The sequence below is a fragment of the Pseudophryne corroboree genome, chromosome 3 (assembly GCF_028390025.1).
Source record: "Pseudophryne corroboree isolate aPseCor3 chromosome 3, aPseCor3.hap2, whole genome shotgun sequence".
Lineage (NCBI taxonomy): Eukaryota > Metazoa > Chordata > Amphibia > Anura > Myobatrachidae > Pseudophryne > Pseudophryne corroboree.
In genome coordinates, this window is record NC_086446.1 from 787,477,905 (window position 1) to 787,501,349 (window position 23,445).

General features: G+C 48.4%; 1 protein-coding gene across 4 annotated transcripts in view; it reads left to right on the forward strand.

Moving 5' to 3' along the window:
• The window catches only part of XPNPEP1 (X-prolyl aminopeptidase 1), a 97,058-nt gene that overhangs the window by 43,638 nt on the left and 29,975 nt on the right, over nucleotides 1–23,445 (forward strand). For all 4 annotated transcript variants that reach the window (XM_063962646.1, XM_063962648.1, XM_063962647.1 and 1 more), the window contains exons 4-5: nucleotides 17,652–17,756; nucleotides 22,903–22,995. In XM_063962646.1, the coding sequence (XP_063818716.1) occupies nucleotides 17,652–17,756; nucleotides 22,903–22,995 (198 nt within the window). The remainder of the gene's footprint in view (nucleotides 1–17,651; nucleotides 17,757–22,902; nucleotides 22,996–23,445) is intronic.

Below are 23,445 nucleotides of genomic sequence, written 5' to 3' on the forward strand. Positions count from 1 at the left end.
CCGCATGGTTCGGTGTGACCCTTTTTTATATTTAAAATCCTTGAACACATACATAAAAAAATTCAAGTTCAAGATGGAATCGCTCAGGGCGGTTATTGCAAGCCTGGACGAGGGGGATTACATGGTATCCCGGGACATCAAGGATGCTTACCTGCATGTCCCCATTTACTATCCTCGCCAGGAGTACTTTAGATTTGTGGTACAGGATTACCATTACCAAGTCCAGACTCTGCCGTTTGGACTGTACATGGCACCGAGGGTGTTACCAAGGTAATGGCCGGAATGATGATACTCCTTCGAAAAAGGGGAGTTTTTAATGATCCCGTACTTGGACAATCTCCTTATAAGGGCGAGGTCCAAGGAGCAGTTGCTAGTCGGGGTAGCACTATTTTGGAAAGTGCTACAACAGCACGGTTGGATTCTAAACAGTCCAAAGACACAGCTATTTCCTACGACACGTCTACTGTTCCTGGGGATGGTTCTGGACACAGACCAGAAATAAGTGTTTCTCCCGGAGGAGAAAGCCAAGGAGCTGTCATCTCTAGTCAGAGACCTCCTGAAGCCAAAACAGTTATCGGTGCATCATTGCACGCGAGTCCTGGGAAAAATGATAGCTTCCTACGAAGCAATCCCATTCGGCAGGTTCCATGCAAGAACTTTTCAGGGGGACCTGTTAGACAAGTGGTACGGATCACATCTTCAGATGCATCGGCTGATAACCCTGTCTCCAAGGACCAGGGTATCTCTACTGTAGTGGCTGCAGAGTGCCCATCTTCAAGAGGGCCACAGGTTCGACATACAGGACTAGGTCCTAGTGACCATGGATGCCAGCCTTTGAGGCTGGGGGGCAGTCACACAGGGAAGAAGCTTCCAGGGACTTTGGTCAAGTCAGGTGACTTCCCTACATAAATATTCTGGAACTGAGGGCCATTTACAATGCCCTGAGTCAGCCAAGGCCTCTGCTTCAAAACCGGCCGGTCCTGATCCAATCAGACAACATCACGGCAGTCGCCCATGTAAACCAACAGGGCGGCACAAGAAGCAGGATGGCGATGGCAGAAGCCACAAGGATTCTCCGATGGGCGGAAAATCATGTGTTAGCACTGTCAGCAGTGTGCATTCCCGGAGTGGACAACTGGGAAGCAGATCTTCTCAGCAGACACGACTTCCACCCGAGAGAGTGGGGACTTCATCCAGAAGTCTTCCAAAGGATTGTACACCATTGGGAAAGGCCACAGGTGGACATGAAGGCGTCCCGCCTCAACAAAAAGCTATAAAAGATATTGCGCCAGGTCAAGGGACCTTCAGGCGATAGCTGTGGACGCTCTGGTAACACCGTGGGTGTACCAGTCGGTTTATGTGTTCCCCCCTCTGCCTCTCATACCAAAGGTACTGAGAATAATAAGAAGGCGAGGAGTAAGAACGATACTCGTGGTTCCGGATTGGCCAAGAAGAGCCTGGTACCCAGAACTTCAAGAAATTATATCAGAGGACCCATGGCCTCTGCCGCACAGACAGGACCTGCTGCAGCAGGGGCCCTGTCTGTTCCAAGACTTACCGCGGCTACATTTTGATGGCATGGCGGTTGAACGCCGGATCCTAAAGGAAAAGGGCATTCCGGAGGAAGTCATTCCTACGCTGATTCAAGCCAGGAAAGATGTAACTGCAAAACATTATCACCGCATATTGCGGAAATATGTTGCTTGGTGTGAGGCCACAAAAGGCCCCAACAGAGGAATTTCAACTAGGTCGATTTCTGCATTTCCTACAAGCAGGAGTGTCTATGGGCCTAAAATTAGGCTCCATTAAGATACAGATCTCGGCTCTGTCGATTTTCTTCCAGAAAGAATTAGCTTCAGTACCTGAAGTTCAGACATTGTAAAAGGAGTGCTGCATATTCAGCCCCCGGTTGTGCCTCCAGTGGCACCTTGGGATCTCAACTTGGTGTTGAGTTTCTTAAAATCACATTGGTTTGAACCACTAAAAACCGTGGATCTAAAATATCTCACGCGGAAAGTGGTCATGTTATTGGCCTTGGTTTCGGCCAGGCGTGTATCAGAATTGGCGGCTTTGTCATATAAAAGTCCTTATCTGATTTTCCATATGGATAGGGCAGAATTGAGGACTCGTCCCCAGTTTCTCCCTACGGTGGTATCAGTTTTTCACTTGAACCAACCTATTGTGGTGCCTGCGGCTACTAGGGACTTGGAGGATTCCAAGTTACTGGACGTAGTCGGGGCCTTGAAAAATTATGTTTCCAGGATGGCTAGAGTCAAGAAAATTGACTCGCTATTTATCCTGTATGCACCCAACAGGCTGGGTGCTCCTGCTTCTAAGCAGACTATCGCTCGCTGGATCTGTGACACGATTCAGCAGGCGCATTCTGCGGCTGGACTGCTGCATCCTAAATCAGTGAAAGCCCATTCCACAGGGAAGGTGGGCTCATCTTGGGCGGCTGCCCGAGGGGTCTCGGCTTTGCAACTTTGCCGAGCTGTTACTTGGTCAGGGGCAAACACGTTTGCAAAATTCTACAAATTTGATACCCTGGCTAAGGAGGACCTTGAGTTCTCTCATTCGGTGCTGCAGAGTCATCCGCACTCTCCCGCCCGTTTGGGAGCTTTGGTATAATCCCCATGGTCCTTTCGGAGTTCCCAGCATCCACTAGGACGTCAGAGAAAATAAGATTTTACTCACCGGTAAATCTATTTCTCGTAGTCCGTAGTGGATGCTGGGCGCCCATCCCAAGTGCGGATTGTCTGCAATACTTGTAAATAGTTATTGCTAACTAAAGGGTTATTGTTGAGCCATCTGTTGAGAGGCTCAGTTGTTTTCATACTGTCAAACTGGATATAGTATCACGAGTTGTACGGTGTGATTGGTGTGGCTGGTATGAGTCTTACCCGGGATTCAAAATCCTTCCTTATTATGTCAGCTCGTCCGGGCACAGTGTCCTAACTGAGGCTTGGAGGAGGGTCATAGTGGGAGGAGCCAGTGCACACCAGGTAGTCATAAATCTTTCTAGAGTGCCCAGCCTCCTTCGGAGTTCCCAGCATCCACTACGGACTACGAGAAATAGATTTACCGGTGAGTAAAATCTTATTATCCCGTACTTGGACGATCTCCTCATAAAAACGAGATCAAGAGAGCAGTTGCTGAACAGCGTATCACTTTCACTGAAGGTGTTACAGCAACACGGCTGGATTCTCAATATCCCGAAGTCGCAGTTGGTTCCTACGACTCGTCTGACCTTCTTGTGCATGATTCTGGATACAGACCAGAAAAGGGTTTATCTTCCGATAGAAAAAGCTCAGGAACTCATGACTCTGGTCAGGAACCTATTGAAGCCAAAACAGGTGTCAGTGCATCACTGCACTCGAGTCCTGGGAAAGATGGTGGCATCATACGAGGCCATTCCCTTCGGCAGGTTCCATGCAAGGACTTTCCAATGGGACCTACTGGACAAGTGGTCTGGGTCACATCTACAAATTCATCAGTTGATCACCCTGTCCCACAGAGCCAGGGTATCTCTCCTGTGGTGGCTGCAGAGTGCTCACCTTCTAGAGGGCCGCAAGTTTGGCATTCAGGACTGGATCCTGGTGACCACGGACGCGATCCTCCGAGGTTGGGTAGCAGTCACACAGGGAAGAAACTTCCAAGGTCTTTGGTCAAGTCAAGAGACTTGTCTGCACATCAACATCCTGGAACTGAGGGCCATATACAACGCCCTACGTCAAGCGGAGACCTTACTTCGCGACCAACCAGTTCTGATCCAGTCAGACAACATCACCTCAGTGGCTCATGTAAACCGCCAAGGCAGCACAAGGAGCAGAGTGGCAATGGCGGAAGCCACCAGGATTCTTCGCTGGGCGGAAAATCATGTAAGCGCACTGTCAGCAGTGTTCATTCCGGGAGTGGACAACTGGGAAGCAGACTTCCTCAGCAGACACGACCTGCATCCAGGAGAGTGGGGACTTCATCAGGAAGTCTTCGCACAGATTTCAAGTCAGTGGGGACTGCCCCAGATAGACATGATGGCGTCCCGCCTCAACAAAAAGCTACAGAGGTATTGCGCCAGATCAAAAGACCCTCAGGCGGTAGCTGTAGACGCCCTTGTGACACCGTGGGTGTTCCAGTCGGTCTATGTGTTTCCTCCTCTTCCTCTCATACCCAAGGTGTTGAGAATAATAAGAAAAAGAAGAGTGAGAACAATTCTCATTGTTCCAGATTGGCCACGAAGGACCTGGTATCCGGATCTGCAGGAAATGCTCACAGTAGATCCGTGGCCTCTTCCTCTAAGACAGGACCTGTTGCAACAGGGGCCCTGTCTGTTCCAAGACTTACCGCGGCTGCGTTTGACGGCATGGCGGTTGAACGCAGGATTCTAGCGGAAAAAGGCATTCCGGATGAGGTCATTCCTACGCTGATAAAGGCTAGGAAGGACGTGACCGCTAAACATTATCACCGTATATGGCGAAAATATGTTTCTTGGTGTGAGGCCAGGAATGCTCCTACGGAAGAATTCCATCTGGGCCGTTTCCTTCACTTCCTACAAACTGGAGTGAATTTGGGCCTAAAATTAGGCTCCATTAAGGTTCAGATTTCGGCCTTATCCATTTTCTTTCAAAAAGAATTGGCTTCTCTCCCAGAAGTACAGACTTTTGTGAAGGGAGTGCTGCATATTCAGCCTCCTTTTGTACCTCCGGTGGCGCCTTGGGACCTTAACGTGGTGTTGAGTTTTTCCTTAAGTCGCACTGGTTTGAACCACTTAAAACGGTGGAGTTAAAATATCTCACTTGGAAGGTGGTCATGTTATTAACCTTGGCTTCGGCTAGGCGAGTGTCGGAATTGGCGGCTTTGTCTCATAAAAGCCCCTATCTGGTTTTCCATATGGATAGAGCGGAATTGCGGACCCGTCCTCAATTCTTGCCTAAGGTGGTATCATCTTTTCATATGAACCAACCTATTGTGGTGCCTGTGGCTACACGTGACTTGGAGGATTCCGAGTCCCTTGATGTAGTCAGGGCTTTGAAAATTTACGTGGCCAGAACGGCTAGAGCCAGAAAAACAGAAGCACTGTTTGTCCTATATGCGGCCAACAAGGTTGGTGCCCCTGCTTCACAGCAGACTATTGCTCGCTGGATCTGTAACATGATTCAGCAGGCGCATTCTACGGCTGGATTGCCGTTACCAAAATCGGTCAAGGCCCATTCCACTAGGAAGGTGGGCTCGTCTTGGGCGGCTGCCCAAGGGGTCTCGGCACTGCTACTTGGTCGGGTTCAAACACCTTTGCAAAGTTCTATAAGTTTGATACCCTGGCTGAGGAGGACCTCCTGTTTGCTCAATCGGTGCTGCAGAGTCATCCGCACTCTCCCGCCCGTTTGGGAGCTTTGGTATAATCCCCATGGTCCTTACGGAGTCCCCAGCATCCTCTAGGACGTAAGAGAAAATAAGATTTTAAACTTACCGGTAAATCTTTTTCTGGTAGTCCGTAGAGGTGCGGACTACTTCTGCAAGACTTATATATATAGGGGATAATTCCAAGTTGATCGCAGCAGGATTTTTGATAGCAATTGGGCAAAACCATGTGCACTGCAGGGGAGGCAGATATAACATGTGCAGAGAGAGATAGATTTGGGTGGGTTATTTTGTTTCTGTGCATGGTAAATACTGGCTGCTTTATTTATACACTGCAAATTAGATTGCAGATTGAACACACCACACCCAAATCTAACTCTCTCTGAACAAGTTATATCTGCCTCCCCTGCAGTGCACATGGTTTTGCCCAATTGCTAAAAAATTTCCTGCTGCGATCAACTTGGAATTACTCCCATAGTTGTTGCTTACATAAGGGTTATGTTATAGTTTTCATCGGTCTTGGACTGATGCTATGTTGTTTTTATACTGTTAACTAGTTAGTATATCACAAGTTATACGGTGTGATTGGTGTGGCTGGTATGAATCTTGCCCTTGGATTAACAAAAATCCTTTCCTCGTACTGTCCGTCTCCTCTGGGCACAGTTTCTCTAACTGAGGTCTGGGGGAGGGGCATAGAGGAAGGAGCCAGTGCACACCCATACCTAAAGTCTTTCTTAAAGTGCCCATGTCTCCTGCGGAGCCCGTCTATCCCCATGGTCCTTACGGAGTCCCCAGCATCCTCTACGGACTACGAGAAAAAGATTTATCGATATGTTTAAAATCTTATTTTCTCCCCTCTGGGGCCCCGCTGGCGAGACGCTCCTACCCGGGGCCGTCTGTTCAGTCCTTTCGATCTAATAGATTTCGATCTAAGGCCAGAAGTGCCTCCAATGCGGCTAGAGGCACCAGAGGTAAGTCAAGAAAACCTACCTGTACCAGCTCTCAGGAACAGACTGCCAGTTCTGCTTCCACTAAGGCCTCAGCATGACGGTTCCCACCCACCCGAAGGGAATCTCGAGGTGGGAGCTCGACTGCGTCACTTCAGCCGCGTCTGGGAGACTTCCTGCCAGGATACCTGGGTCAGGAATCTCGTTTCTCAAGGCTACGAGCTGGAGTTCAACAGTGCTCTCCCCAACGATTTTTCAAATCAAGCTTACCAGATAAGGACTTTACCCAGATAAGGTACTGTGGATTACAACCTATCTTTGGCTACATCCAGCCCCTCACTTAGACATCATCCACCTCTGTTCTCTGAGCAACAAATAACTGACTTATTGCATTAATCTACTAATATCAGTATATTCAGGCTCTGAATTGCTGAAGGCTCACTGTTTCAAATGAGGATCCATTTCCAGGACACGTTATCACTACCCCCACAAGAAATCTACTTCAAAGGCCTCTCACACTGAGACTTTTCACACCTACACAGTAGGAATTGGCTTCTAACACCTTTCCAAAAGACTGCCTATCCTAGGATAATTGACTAAATCAGCAGTTATTTTATTTATAACTTGCTTCAAATATACCCAATAGGTTATAGCAATAACTTTGTTCATAAACCCATTACAATTTTGGATCACATACCGAATTGGGGGAAAACAAAACACAAAAAGGAAAAAAAACACAAAAAACCCCCAAAACACTGCTTTCTCTCCCTCTCTCATCATCATATGCAGCTCAAACTTATAGTAATCTGTCATTGATGACCAAATGTATACGTATTGCTCCAGCTTCATTCTTTCACTCCGCCCACCACGTTCTGCAGTTCCTAACACACCATCACAGGCTTCTATTCTCCAATCCCTTGGCATTTTAAAAAGAAAACACAGGCGCATTCGTGGGAAGCGAGCAGGCCGGAATTGTATTTCCCCCGGTAACCATCTAAGTCCTTTGCCCACCTGCTCACCCCCATATTCAAAGAACAATCAAATAGAAGTGATACCCAAAAGACGGCCCTGTGTTTGGAAGGACAGAACTGTCAACTCTCGCTTTGTGACCCCCATACCCAGAGCTCCTGCACTTAACATAAAGAAAACTGAAGGCCCTCTGGTATGCCCAATCAGGTCAGTCCTTTGTAATGCCAGATCTATAAGAAACAAGACTGCAACAATTGCTGACCTTATTGAATCTGCAGATCTAGCCTGTATTACAGAGACCTGGCTAGATGAAAATGCAGCACCTATATTGGAGGCTGCAGTACCAACAAACTACTCTGTCATCCACAACCCAAGACTGGACCGCAGGGGTGGCGGGGTGGCTTTCTGCTTAAAAAAAGAACTTAAACTTAGGGTCCACCCTATTGAAATTACTCGCTCATTCGAGTGCATTGCTGCCCGGAGTTCGACAGGATTAGGTTTCAGAGTACTTCTCATTTACCGGCCACCTGGAGATGGAAAGATGTTTCTACAAGAAATTGCAGACACTGTTGCTGGCCTGGTTCTGAAACATCAAAGATGGCTCATCCTCGGGGATTTCAATGCATGGGTGGATGATGAGCTCTCACGCCTTGGCCAAAACCTCCTGTGCACAATGAATGGTCTGGGCTTCACACAGGTCATTCCCACTGCCACACATAAAAGTGGTCACACTCTCGATCTTGTCTTTCAGATTGGATTAGAAGTCACTGACCTAAAAATAAACCCAGTCATCTGGTCAGACCACTACTCCCTCTGGTTCTCAGTTGCAACCCCTCAAATAAGATCTCTGCCCGTGGAGTTGACCAGGTATCGTCCAAGGAGGGGTATGACTCCCCAGGCTCTTGCAGCAAATCTGGATCTCTCTGCTATACTGGGTGCCTGTGAAGATCCCTGTTCCCTAGTCCGTTATTATAATAGGGATGTTATGGCTGCAATTGATATTATCGCCCCTGTGCATATAAGACCTTGTTAACCACAACGTCAAGCTCCATGGTTCGACAACAGTGTTAGTGAGCTCAAGAAAAGGGGGCGTAGACTGGAAAGACGATGGAGGAAGACTAACCTAGTGGATGACAAAATAAAACTAATAAAGCATAACGAAGAATATCAATCGACAATCACTCGTAAGAAATCACAGTTCCTGTCAAATGAGATCACAGCAGCAAACAATAGGCCAGCTCAACTTTTCCGCACAGTGTAGATGCTCTGCAAGCCAGCATGCCTGCAGACTACAAAGCCTGCCAATATAAGCTACCTGCCTTCATGGACCAGCTTTGACCCAGTGGATGTAAAGGACACTGCTGAAATTGTTCGGATTTTGCGTCCCACCACCTGTGATATGGACCCAGCCTCAACCAAGCTTCTAATAGGTTGTATGGATATAATTGGTCCTGTCTTTGCAAAAATTGTTCAATGCTCTTTGCAGACAGGCATTTTTCCTGGACCCCTAAAGGAAGCAATTGTTAGACCGCTTCTTAAAAAACCTAATTTAGATCCCGACTGCATGACCAACTACAGACCGGTATCAAACCTTCCTTTCCTAGGAAAGGTTATTGAGAAAGTGGTTGCAAATCAACTGGAAACCCACCTGACAACCCATGATATTTATGATCCATTTCAATCAGGATTCAGGAGAAGACATAGCACAGAAACAGCCCTGGTGTGTGTGTGTTAAATGATCTTCTGATGGCAAAAGACAGAGGTGACTGTTCAATATTAATCCTTCTGTATCTCTCAGCAGCATTTGATACCGTGGACCATGGGCTTCTGATTGAGCGACTGATACATTTCTGTGGTCTGGATGGCACAGTCCTAAGCTGGTTCAAATCATTTCTCACAGGCAGGTCACAGAGAGTATCGTCTGGATTATACTTATCACCACCAGTGCCATTGCCATGTGGTGTGCCACAAGGTTCTATACTATCCCCCATGCTTTTTGCAGTATACATGCTCCCATTGGGCGAAATAATCAGGCGCCATGCCCTGGTCTACCACTGCTATGTAGATGATACACAACTGTACTTGTCCTTTGCTCCGGGAACTGATAACCCAATAGCAACCCTAAATGGCTGTCTAGCTTAACTACAGGAGTGGATGAGCGCCAGTTGGCTGCGACTGAACCCGGATAAAATAGAGGTCCTTATGATACGACCGCAACATCAAAGGACAAGACTGCAGCATAGCCAACCAACTGGACTTACACTCGGGGATTCAGAATTACAGACCAGTGATCGTGTGTGGAATCTTGGCGTTGTCCTGGATGGTGGCTTGACACTTAAACATCAGATATCAGCCACAATCAAATCCTCATTCTTTCACCTGAGGAACATAGCCATAATCAAGCACTTAATTCCCTCAGATGATATGCCAAAAGTCATACATGCATTTGTATCATCTCGATTAGACTACTGTAATGCCCTCTACCTTGGTCTACCAGCAAAAGAATTGCAACGCTTACAGCTGGTGCAAAACACAGCTGCCAGGCTTTTAACCCACCAGCCCCATTCTAGCCACATAACACCCATCCTCTACTCCCTTCACTGGCTGCCTGTAAGATTGGCTTACTGAGTTTCAAAGCATTACATGACCAAGGCCCAAGGTACCTGAAACAGCTTCTGACCCCATACTGCCCCACTCGATTACTGCGATCTGTAGATGAAGGACTTTTAGCAGTACCTAGAATCTACCGTAATTCATCTGGGGGTCGAGCTTTTAGTCATGCGGCTCCGACTCTATGGAACTCACTTCCCCGCACAGTGCGAGAGGCCCCAACTATAGAATCCTTCAAAAGTAGACTCAAGACTTTCCTGTTTACTAAACCATTTCCATAGTGTCCCTTTTAGTATCTTCATGCTTCTGTATTTTATGAAAATGTACTTCATTATTTTCTGCACTATATTATGCTATGTATCTGTTAAGCGCCTTGAGTACTATTGGAGAAAGAGCGCTATATAAATAAAATTATTATTATTATTTTATTATTACCAGCTTTGGAGGATATGCGGGTTACGTTGCAACAGGCCATCCTAAAGTTGGTCCAGTCACACGTCATTGTTCCAGTACCAATTCCACAACGAGGCAAGGGTTATTACTACAACCTGTTTGTGGTGCTGAAACCGGATGGTTCGGTAAGGCCCATTTTGAATCTAAAGTCCTTGAATCCTTACCTGAAGGTGTTCAAGTTCAAAATAGAATCCTTGCGAGCAGTGATTGCGGGCCTGGAAGACCAGGAATTCATGGTTTCCTTGGATATCAAGGATGCCTATCTCCATATTCCAATTTGGCCACCTCATCAAGTGTACCTGAGGTTTGCCCTGCTGGACCATCGCTACCAATTCCAGGCACTACCCTTCGGCCTGTCCACAGCTCCGAGGGTGTTCATGAAGGTGATGGTGGAGATGATGTTCCAGTTTCAGGTCCAGGGAGTCAATATTGTTCCTTACCTGGATGATCTTCTGATCAAAGCAAGATCCAGGGAGCTTTTGCTGCTCCATATCGACCGCACTATCCACCTTTTGATACACCATGGGTGGATTCTCGACTTACAGAAGTCCCATCTGGAGCCGTCTCAGCGGCTCCTGTTCCTGGGGATGTTGCTGGATACCGTGTCCCAGAAGGTGTTCCTACCTGAGGACAAGGTGAGAACACTTCAGGAGATGGTCCGCATGGTGCTCCGACCTACTCGAGTGTCCATCCATCTTTGCATAAGATTGTTGGGAAAGATGGTCGCCTCATACGAGGTGATCCAATATGGGAGGTTGCATGCCAGGACTTTTCAGCTGGATCTCCTGAGCAAATGGTCCGGATCACGTCTTCAGATGCACCGGATGATACGGCTGTCGCCTCCAGACAGGTTTTCCCTCCTGTGGTGGCTGCAATCCTCCAATCTCCTGGGTGGCTGGAATTTCGGGAATTAGGATTGAATTCTCCTCACAACGGATGCGAGTCTGAGAGGATGGGGAGCTGTCGCCCAAGGGGCGCAGTTCCAGGGCAGGTGGTCAGCCCACGAAGCCCTCCTACCAATCAACATTCTGGAGCTTTGGGGCGATCTACAATGCTCTGCTTCGGGCCTCTCCTCTGCTCAAGGATCGCACGATCCAAGTACAATCGGACAACGCCACAGCAGTGGCGTACATCAATCGACTAGGAGGAACAAAAGCAGAGCCTGCATGCGAGAGGTGTCAAAAATACTCGTCTGGGCAGAAAGAAATGCAAGAGCAATGTCGGTAATCTTCATTCTGGGTGTGGAGAACTGGGAAGCGGATTTCCTGAGTCGTCACGATATCCATGGGGGGGGAGTGGGGTCTCCACCAGCAGGTATTCCAACAGATCGTCCACCGGTGGGGCTGCCCACAGATAGACAGACATGATGGCTTCTCGTCTCAACAAGAAGGTTCATTGGTATTGCTCACGAACCAGGGACCCTCAGGCGAGGGCAGTAGATGCACTGATGACGCCTTGGCCTTACCGGCTGGTCTACCTGTTTCTTCCAATTCTGTTGCTCCCAAGGGTGCTCAAGCACATCAGAGATCAGGGAGTCCAGGCAATTCTGATTGCCCCGGATTGGCCTCGGAGGGCATGTTACGTGGATCTTCTGGACATGCCCGTAGAAGACCCTTGTCCTCTACCTCTCAGAAGAGATCTCCTTCAACAAGGACCGTTCGTCTACCCGGACTTGCGTCGACTTCATTTGACGGCATGGAGGTTGAGCGGAACATCCTAGCTCACAAAGGCCTTTCCAGGAAGGTTATTGCTACCATGGTTCAGGCCAGAAAACATGTGACGTCAAAACACTATCATTATATCTGGAGAAGATATGTCTCTTGCTGCGAGGAATGCATGTATCCACCTGCGGAATTCAACTTGGGATGTTTCTTACGTTTCCTGCAGGCTGGTGTGGATAAGTACTTACGTCTGGGTTCCATTAAGGTCCAGATTTCAGCTCTCTCCATTTTCTTGCAGAAGAAATTGGCAGTGTTGTCAGAAGTTCAGACCTTCTTCAAAGGGGTACTCCACATACAACCTCCTTTTGTGCTGCCTACGGCACCCTGGGATTTGAATGTAGTGTTGGAATTTCTACAGTCCTCCTGGTTTCAACCTCTGCGGACGGTAGAAGACAAGTACCTCACATGGAAGATGGTGATGTTACTGGCCCTTGCTTCTGCTCGTCGTGTCTCCGAATTGGGGGCCTTATCGTGTAAAAGTCCTTACTTGGTCTTTTACGAGTACAGAGCAGAGCTACGGACTAGACAGCAGTTCTTGCCGAAGGTTGTCTCTGCGTTTCACCTGAATCAGCCTATTGTGGTTCCGTCCAGTTCTGATGCTTCTGCTCCTCCGGAGGCATTGGATGCTGTGCATGCCTTGAAGATCTATGTCAAGCGAATGGCTCGGATCAGCAAGACGGATTCCTTGTTCGTGCTCTATGATGCGCAGAAAAAAGGTTGTCCTGCTTCAAAGCAGTCCATTGCTCGTTGGCTTAGGCTTACTATCCAACAGGCCTGTGTGTCGGCAGCCTTACCTGTTCCTAAGTCTCTGAAGGCCCACTCTACGAGATCGGTGGGCTCTTCCTGGGCGGCTGCCCGTGGACTCTTGGCCTTGAAACTATGCCGAGCTGCTACCTGGTGGGGGCATAACACTTTTGTCAAGTTCTACAAGTTTGATACCCTGGCCAAAGAGGATACCCAGTTTGGGCAGGCGGTGCTACAGCAGTCTCCGCACATTTCCGCCCATTCTGGAAGCTTTGGGACGTCCCCATCGTACTAAGTCTCCCCAATATCCCTTATGGATGCTAGACAAAATAGGATTTTAATTACCTACCGGTAAATCCTTTTCTCATAGTCCATAAGGGATATTGGGCGCCCGCCTCAGTGCGGTGACTTTTCTGCAGGTTCTCTTTTCTGTGGTTACCTGTTCAGCTGCTGCTGTAGTTGTTACCAGCTGTTGCTGGTCGTTATGTTCGTGGTGTGCTGATACTGTATATCAATCTCACCACTCTTTGTTCTCATATTTTCCTTGTCTCATATATGTCCTTTCTCCTTCGGGCATGTTTTTACCAATAACTGCCTGTGGGAGGGGGAATAGAGGGAAGGAGCAAGCACACCCAGTGAAGAAAATTTAAAGTGCTCTGGCTCATTTGGACCCAGTCTATACCCCATCGTACTAAGTCTCCCACAACATCCCTTATGGACTACGAGAAAAGGATTTACCGGTAGGTAATTAAAATCCTATTTTTGTTTCTTTTCCTCAAGATCTCCTCTCTGAGCCGCGGGTTCACCCTTATTGTAGGTTTAAGATTTCATGCCAGTTGCAGTCTCTCTACCTAGGTTTGGACATGCCAAAATGAAAGACCTCTCACAAGGAATCTACTTGCATAGGCTGCCTGTCCAAGACCACCACCTTTCCTATCCTCAGCACTGCTACCCTTAAGGATACCACAGATGGGAAGATTCAGGTCACGCAGAAAACTAACTTCACAGCAGGAGGAGCCTCACCTATACTGGCTTCAGCCTTGTCCAACAAGGCAGTAAAGAAGAGGTCAGATCATCTGGAGGAACAACGCAGTTCCGATCGAATTTGCTAATATCGATGAGCACATCCATGAGGCTTGAGATCACCTTATGGAAACACTGATGTGGGACTGGTTGAGGCAAAAATCTTTGCCTCAGCAATATCATGCTCTTTGGCGGTTTTCTTGGCAGGAGGACACGCCATCTGGTGTCCCTACTAGGGAGGCCAGTCCCGGGCCATTTTTTTCAATTCCGGGTATTGGGATTGAAAAATAATCAGTCCCGGGATACCCAGGATTTGCTTTTCCCTAAGTGTCCGCCCCCCTCGCCCTACCCCGCCCCGCACACACAACTCGCCATACAACGTGTGGGTGAGAAACATCCGTGTCTCACTCGGCGACGGTGCAGCGTGACCTGTGACTGCACATCACTCTGCGCGGTGGAGCCGGGCAGCATCTGAGCATCGTGAGGACGCTCAACGCTGATCCCTCAATCCCCGGGATTGGAGCTTCCAATCCTGGGACTGAATCTCGGCCGTTTTTGGGCCTAAATCCTGGGATCCCGCTGATCCCAGGATTGGCCTCCCTAGTCCCTACCCTTTACATGGGACGTTTTCTTTGGCCTTGAGTTGAACTAAATTATCTCTTTGGCAACAGGGAGATGTACTTCCTTTCTTTCAACCACTTCCCCTAGAACTAAGGGGCTCCGTTTTCACTCCTATATGAGCCTAGGAGTCAAGCCTTCTCCAGCGGTAATACACCCGCTTCCCATGGAGGCAGACAGAAAAGTAAGCAGTCCTGGGTGTCCAGTTCCCAGACATGCAGAGAAGAAGTCCGTATTACTGGCCGTTCAACTACCTGGGTTGGAGCCCATCTACTTTGCTTCGGGAATAGTGCTTTACACTTCAGACACTTGGTGAGAATCGTCACGAGGTGAAATGTCAAAAACCTTATATGCCTCCCTACCATTAAGTATTTGGCGAGGGGAGCCACTCAAGCATTGCTTTTATCGTGAGTCATGATTCTCTTCCCAGAAGACCAGAGGGGTTTGAGGTTTTATTCTAACCTCTTTCTGGTACAGAAGTCTAACAGGTCCTTCAGTCCCAGTCTCAGCTTAATTGTCTGAATGTCTACATAAGGATAGACAAGATCAAGATCATGCCTCTACAGATTTGCTATTCAATTTCAGCATTTTCCATTCATGCCCTAACCTCATTCCTGTATATAGTGCTGAAAAACTTAATAAAAATGATGGCAGTCATGGCTGCTTGAGAACAACAAGGGTGACAGTCATCCCCTTGGATGACCTGATGATCACCTTGTGCCCCCAACATCCAGTTTAAGGTAACAGCATAGTTCCTGCAATCACACGGTTGGTTTATAAATTACGAGGAATCCAACCCTATTATTTCGCAGAGAGTCGTCACCGTGGGACTGCTCTTTGAAGCCTAACAACAGCGGGTGTTTCTGCCAGAGGACAAGATGCTCTCCATAGAGGGACTAGTCGGGTAGTGTTGGTGCACTTCTGCATGATAGTGTTGGGAAAAATGCTAATCACTTTCAAGGCTGTCTAGTTCGCTTTGTCGCACTTGAGGTTGCTTGAGAAGAGCGCTCATATTGAAGAGGAGCAAATATCATTTGCGCTGACCACTCTGCATCAGACTGTCTCCAAGAGTTCGCTAGCTGTTCCTTTGGTGGTTGAAGGGTGACAATCCCAACATGTGTGGACTCTGCTCATTCTAAGAGGACTGGTCAAGAAGATTAAACCAGGTAATCACAGCATTGCCATATCTACTGTAATGGGGCACCAAGCCTGCCCAGGCCGTGAAGGAGAACAGATAGATCATGTGGTTGGTCAAAAAAAAATGTTCCACCTATTGCAGAAGTGTTCATCTCAAGTTTCAACAACTGGGAAGGGAACTTCCTCAGCAGACAAGACCTTCACCCCAGGCAGTGTCCTCTCCATCCAGAGGTTTCCCAATGCCTGGTAGACCAGTGGAATCAGCTGGGCATCAAGATGATGGCATTCCGACTGAACCACAAATTGGAGAACTATTGCTCCAAGACCAGAAATTCTGGGGCATTAATAATTAACACAATGGTGGATCCCGAGAACTGTCGTCCTCATTCAACTGTTCCACCTGGTAGCATTCATACAGAGGGTACCGATGTTGGGTGCAGGGTCCATCGCATAGATGGTGATCCGTACTCGCAACATCACACCTACCATTGCTGAGACATAATTCCCACCCTTTCACCTTTATCTGTGTGAGGTTTTCTTCATATGAAGAATTATTGACCGCCTCATGTTACATGGAATTCTAGCTGGTTCTGTTTAACATCAGTTAAGTTTAATAAACCCTAAAGGTTATATAGCAGTCCCTGCATTATGTAGATACTCTCTAAAAAACTGTACACATCCAGATCTGCCTTGTGCCAGTGGTCTAATTAGCAGTCCAACATTTATATTTTGCTGCTTTAGGTGTCTGCAAGAGAAGCTGCGTCCATTGTCCCAGAACCATTACTGTTTGTGGGGACCTTACATCTAGTAAATACAGTTAAGGGCCCTACACACATACCGATCCGCCGCTGAGCTGCCCGACGGCGGATACGGCCGACGGGCGACCCGGCGGCGGGGGGAGGTGACGGGGGGAGTGAAGTTTCTTCACTCCCCCCGTCACCCGGCTCCGTAGCACTGCATGCTAATATGGACAATCTAGTCCATATTGGCCTGCATACATAAGCGACGGGGCACCAACGATTAACCAGCGTGGGGGCGCGCATCGTTAATCGTTGGTGCCTACACACAGAACGATATGAACGAGTTCATATCGTTATGTTTTATCTGCCAGTGTGTAGGGCCCATTAGTTTGGCTTTTATTCTATGTCCCGGCAGCCGGCCATTGTAGAAGATTAAATTTGTTTCCAAACTGTAGCTCTGATAGTAAACGCTGTTTTTATTCTCTTGTTTTGTCATTAGTGTCTTTGGGGGTCATTCCGAGTTGATCGCTAGCTGCTGTTGTTCGCAGCGCAGCGATCAGGCTAAAAATCGGCATTTCTGCGCATGCGTATGCACCGCATTACGCTCGCGCAACGTACGGGTACAAAGACCTTTGTGGTTTTGCACAGGTTCTAGCGACATTTTCTTTTGCACTGGCGGCCGCAAGAAGATTGACAGGAAAGGGGCGTTTCTGGGTGTCAACTGACCGTTTTCAGGGAGTGCTTAGAAAAACGCAGGCGTGCCAGGGAAAACGCAGGCGTGGCTGGGCGAATGCTGGGCGGGTGTGTGACGTCAAAAGCCAACCCTCCAACGTTAGAATCAACGCACACGAAGAGTAAGTCCAGGGCTGGTCTTGTTTTGCACAAAATGGTTTTGCAGGCGCTCTGCTGCACAAGCGTTCGCACTTCTGCTAAGCGAAAATACACTCCCAGTGGGCGGCGACAATGCTTTTGCACGGCTGCTAAAAACTGCTAGCGAGCGATCAACTCGGAATGACCACCTTTGTTCTAAGCTAATTGTGCATTGATAAAATGTAGCTCATGGAATTAAAATGTTCCTCAGACAGCAAATAAACATTGTATAGCTAGGTCTGAGGCTTATCTTATAATGTAGCACACTACACATCAACCTATCCGCTTTCAGGGTCTAAACGGTGCTAGGAAAACGAGAGCTGTAATTCTATTGGCTACAGCACATACATGCAGACTGCGCCATCTTATTGAAGGCTACCGACACTGTTCTTCAATGGAAACGTTTTGTTTGTTAAGCCTCTGCGGCCAGGCTCGCTGAGTTTCTTTGTGTTTGGTATGAACAGGCACTGCCGTAGTAACTGAGCAGAGCGCGGCGCTATGGACTGATGGACGCTACTTCCTGCAGGCTGCCCAGCAGATGGACAACAACTGGACGCTCATGAAGATGGGTGAGGTCACTGAGGTGGATCGCTGCTCGTTATGGGGCTGTTTCTAAGGTGGGAGCAAAAGCAAGTAGGTGCACCTGGACCAACCGTGCTGCAATACAAGTGGAGCACATAGGGGGAAATTTACTAAGCTCCCGATTTTGACCGAGATGCCGTTTTTTCATCAAAGTGTCATCTCGGTAATTTACTAAGCAATAATCACGGCAGTGATGAGGGCATTCGTAATATTTTGAAGTCCAAGAAAAAAATCACGAATGAATACACCATCGGTCAAAACGCGGCTGTTTAAGTATGAATCTCGGTCATTTACTAAGAAGTGCACAGCAAAAAAAAAAACAAACACTGCCGTGAAAAATTACAACTCGTAAAAAAGTGCTAAAAAAAAACAGACCTACTTTTTTTTTCCGTGATTGGATAGGCATGCAGGGATCCATGAGATCCGTGCATGTATATCAGTGGGAAGGGGTGGGAAAGTTGTTATTTTATTAAAAAAAGTTGCGTGGGGTCCCCCCTCCTAAGCATAACCAGCCTCGGGCTCTTTGAGCCGATCCTGGTTGCAGAAATATGGGGAAAAAATTGACAGGGGTTCCCCCATATTTAAGCAACCAGCATCGGGCTCTGCGCCTGGTCCTGGTTCCAAAAATACGGGGGACAAAAAGAGTAGGGGTCCCCCGTATTTTTAAAACCAGCACCGGGCTCCACTAGCTGGACAGATAATGCCACAGCCGGGGGTCACTTTTATATAGTGCCCTGCGGCCGTGGCATCAAAAATCCAACTAGTCACTCCTGGCCGGGGTACCCTGGGGGAGTGGGGACCCCTTCAATCAAGGGGTCCCCCCCCCCCAGCCACCCAAGGGCCAGGGGTGAAGCCCGAGGCTGTCCCCCCCCATCCAATGGGCTGCGGATGGGGAGGCTGATAGCCTTTGTTGTAAAAGAAAAGATATTGTTTTTAGTAGCAGTACTACAAGGCCCAGCAAGCCTCCCCCGCATGCTGGTACTTGGAGAACCACAAGTACCAGCATGCGACGGAAAAACGGGCCCGCTGGTACCTGTAGTACTACTACTAAAGAAATACCCAAAAAAAGACAAGACACACACACCGTGAAAGTATAATTTTATTACATACATACACACATACATACATACTTACCTTAAGTTCCCACGCAGGTCGGTCCTCTTCTCCAGTAGAATCCAAGGGGTACCTGTTGAAGAAATTATACTCACGAGATCCAGGGGTCCAGGCTCCTCGGGAAATCCAGGGGTAATCCACGTACTTGAAAAAAAAAACAAAACGGTGTCCCGACCACGAACTGAAAGGGGACCCATGTTTGCACATGGGTCACCTTTCCACGAATGCCAGAAACCCACTTTGACTTCTGTCTAAGTGGGTTTCTTCAGCCAATCAGGGAGCGCCACGTTGTAGCACTCTCCTGATCAGCTGTGTGGTCCTGTCCTCACTGACAGGCAGCACACGGCAGTGTTACAATGTAGCGCCTATGCGCTACATTGTAACCAATGATGGGAACTTTCTGCCCTGCGGTTGACCTAAAGTGACGTCACCGCTGAGCAGAAAGTTCCCATCATTGGTTACAATGTAGCGCATAGGCGCTACATTGTAACACTGCCGTGTGCTGCCTGTCAGTGAGGACAGGACCACACAGCTGATCAGGAGAGTGCTATAACGTGGCGCTCCCTGATTGGCTGAAGAAACCCACTTAGACAGAAGTCAAAGTGGGTTTCTGGCATTCGTGGAAAGGTGACCCATGTGCAAACATGGGTCCCCTTTCAGTTCGTGGTCGGGACACCGTTTTTTTTTTTTTTCAAGTACGTGGATTACCCCTGGATTTCCCGAGGAGCCTGGACCCCTGGATCTCGTGAGTATAATTTCTTCAACAGGTACCCCTTGGATTCTACTGGAGAAGAGGACCGACCTGCGTGGGAACTTAAGGTAAGTATGTATGTATGTGTGTATGTATGTAATAAAATTATACTTTCACGGTGTGTGTGTCTTGTCTTTTTTTGGGTATTTTTTTAGTAGTAGTACTACAGGTACCAGCGGGCCCGTTTTTCCTTCGCATGCTGGTACTTGTGGTTCTCCAAGTACCAGCATGCGGGGGAGGCTTGCTGGGCCTTGTAGTACTGCTACTAAAAACAATATCTTTTCTTTTACAACAAAGGCTATCAGCCTCCCCATCCGCAGCCCATTGGATGGGGGGGACAGCCTCGGGCTTCACCCCTGGCCCTTGGGTGGCTGGGGGGGGGGACCCCTTGATTGAAGGGGTCCCCACTCCCCCAGGGTACCCCGGCCAGGGGTGACTAGTTGGATTTTTGATGCCACGGCCGCAGGGCACTATATAAAAGTGACCCCCGGCTGTGGCATTATCTGTCCAGCTAGTGGAGCCCGGTGCTGGTTTTAAAAATACGGGGGACCCCTACTCTTTTTGTCCCCCGTATTTTTGGGACCAGGACCAGGCGCAGAGCCCGATGCTGGTTGCTTAAATATGGGGGAACCCCTGTCATTTTTCCCCCCATATTTTTGCAACCAGGATCGGCTCAAAGAGCCCGAGGCTGGTTATGCTTAGGAGGGGGGACCCCACGCATTTTTTTTTATTATTTTACAGTGTTTAATTAAATAAAAAATAAAAAATAAACCCCAGCACGGATCACACAGATCCGGCCGAGATTGATTGTAAAAAAAGTCGGCAGTGTTTTGCTAATCACTGCCGTAAAAATAGAAAAAAACCCACGAATGACATCGACATCGGAACAAAAGAAAAACCCGAATACGACAGCTTAGTAAATTAGTCGTAATCAATTCAAAAAGTTGCAGTTTTACACTTTCGATGTCATTCGTGATTGAACTTTGACCTGAAACGGGAAAATACGAATCTTAGTAAATTTACCCCATAGTCTTTATTTCTATTTTGTTGCTGGGACACACCCCTCCTAAATCTAACTCTTTGCACACGTTACATCTGCCCTACCTGCAGTTCAGCATGGCGTTACCCAAGTGCAAATCTAACTCTCTCTGCACACGTTACATCCGCCCCACCCGCAGTGCAGCATGGTGTTACCCAGGGCAAAGCTACTCTCTCTGCACACGTTACATCCGCCCCACCTGCAGTGCAGCATGGTCTAACCCAGGTGCAAATCTACTCTCTCTGCACATGTTACATCCACTGCACCTGCACAGAGGTGCAAAGTTACTTGCTGACTTTGCTTTGCTCCCAACTTAGAATCAGACTCTACATGGTGTACAGGGGCACCAGAACGTGTTGTTGTTGGGGGGGCGTATATAAAAATAAATGTTGGCGCTCCCCCCCATCCCCCCCACACACACACACACCCCATGCGGGGACCGCTTACCCCCCAGATCACAGCGGAGACTCTGAATTTAAAACTCTGTCGCCACAGCGTGCTGCCCCGTGTCCTCTTGTCCTAGCCAGCTCTCCAGTGCATTACTGGGAGGAGGCGTGGCCTTGCTGAGTCTGCTGGGACATCCCCGCCTCCTCCCAGTAATGCCTCCTGCGAAGAGCCGGCTGGACAGGACACGGGGCAGCACGCAGCGGCGCCGGAGTTTTAAAGTCAGAGTCTCCGGAGTGATCTGGGGTGTAAGCACTCCCCCTCCCCACCCCTTCGCCTCTGACATGTTTGGGGGGGCATGGTGCCCTTATTGCCCCCCCCCCCCCCACCCCATTCCGACGCCCATGATGGTGTATACTGTGTAGCTGATTTGGAGGATGTGAGCTGGACTTGTTCCAGAATAAAGGCGCAATAAGACGAGTTCTGTGTGAGTAAAGGCGGCAGACCACCACTAGATTCTCCAAGACAGGAGCATAAACCGAAGGCCTTTCTCTAGTGGCCACAGTTACACATGACTAGTAATAAATGGGGATCAGTATGGATTACCGGCGGACGGGGTGCCGGCTGTCCATATCCCGACAGCGGTATCCCACCCACCAGAATGCGCTGGCCACATGAACTGTTCCCACTCTGTGGGTGTTGTGGACACCCACAAGAGAGAATAGCCCTGTTCAGCCGGGATCGCGACAGCCGGTAAATTAAACGTATCCCGATAAATGACAGCAGTACAGGGGGAGGTTCATCAGATCTTGGAGAGAGATAAGTACCAACAAATCGGCTCCTAACTGCCGTGTTACAAGCTGCGGCTTGAACAGCGGCAGGAGCTGATTGGTTGGTACTTTTTCTTTCTCCACTTTATCTCTCTCTCCAAGATTTTATACCTCTCTCCCAAAGTTTCTCTGTCTCATTTACTGTCTGGAAATGTTAATGTATGTGGGATACATAAATAAATGATCTGCATTCCTTCCCCTTGGTTCCCATGTGGTGCAGCAGATAGGGGCGCGCTGTCTGTAGCTGGGGCTGAAATCGTATCTGACAAAGGTCTCGGAAAATGACTAAAGATGAAATATAAATGTATTGTTAGAAGCTCACAGGGGATCTCCATGGTAGATTTTCTTTTTTACTAGGAAGTGTCATCTCCCTTAGGGGGTAGTTTATAATAAATTACATTTCCAGTGCGATCTGGCTGCAATCTTGGTGCCCGTGATCGCATTGAAGGATGAGATTCTTCCGGCAGGATGTATTAATGAGCAGGTCCCTGCGATGTGCTCTGGGTGCCCTTGTGCGTCCCGCTGACCACACATACGCGGTGGCCATTGCTGCTGAGGGTTCCGGGGGAACCTTCCACTGGTTACATCTGCAATGTATAGCCCATCGGCTACAGATACGGCAGCTTCGCATCCCCCCCTAGAAACCTAAGGAGGTTGCGGCTACCGGCGGGAGTGGAGGGATAGCGGCAGATATATCATCGCCCGTTATTAGCGGCTGAGCAGTGTGTTCTCCTGTGTATGTGCTTCCTGTTCAGTTTTAAAGGTTCCCATACTGCCCATAGGGGCACCAAGAGGGCTTGAGCTCTTGCTGCTAAGGTTAAAGTGCCCCAGTTCCTGTCACAATACGGTACACCCCCCATGCTATCCAGTGTCCCCCAAATGAGTAAGGTGGGGGGAAAAATGAACGTGAGAGCAAAAACCCCACCTTTTATTTCTCCGCACACTAGTAAAGGGTAACTCTGTGGTAGTGTTACCCTGCCGCCTCTGTCCGCATACTAATATGTTATCTGTTGCAGGGCTGAAGGACACCCCCACGCAGGAGGACTGGCTGATCAGCGTGCTCCCCGAGGGCTCACGTGTTGGAGTAGATCCTTTTATCATTCCGTCCGGTATAATAAGTCACGTTACTTTCTCCCTCACTCTGTAATTGACAGGTTCTGAAATATATCTGAGAATTAAACTAAAACGCAGAAAATCAGGGACTCGTTCTGTAATGTATAGACAGACTTGTAACGGTCATGTGTGCTGTATATATGGACTTGTGTCTGTTGTGTGTGTATATACGGACTTATACCCCTGCTCCTCCCCAAAACAGTCGCAGCCTGCCTGCTGCAGCTCGGGGGATCTGCGAGCGACAACTCAGGACCCGTTCTGCGCATTCGTACCCGTACAACTGTCATACTACTCTGAATCAGGCACAATATGCATTGTTAGGTGTATAAAAGATGATCAGTTTCCCATTTAATTGTCTGAGACAAATGAATAATATTTACAGTATGTTTTCTGTACAGGGATCAATTGTCTGACAGACGCAGAGCAGTTATAGACTGGCGGTGCCC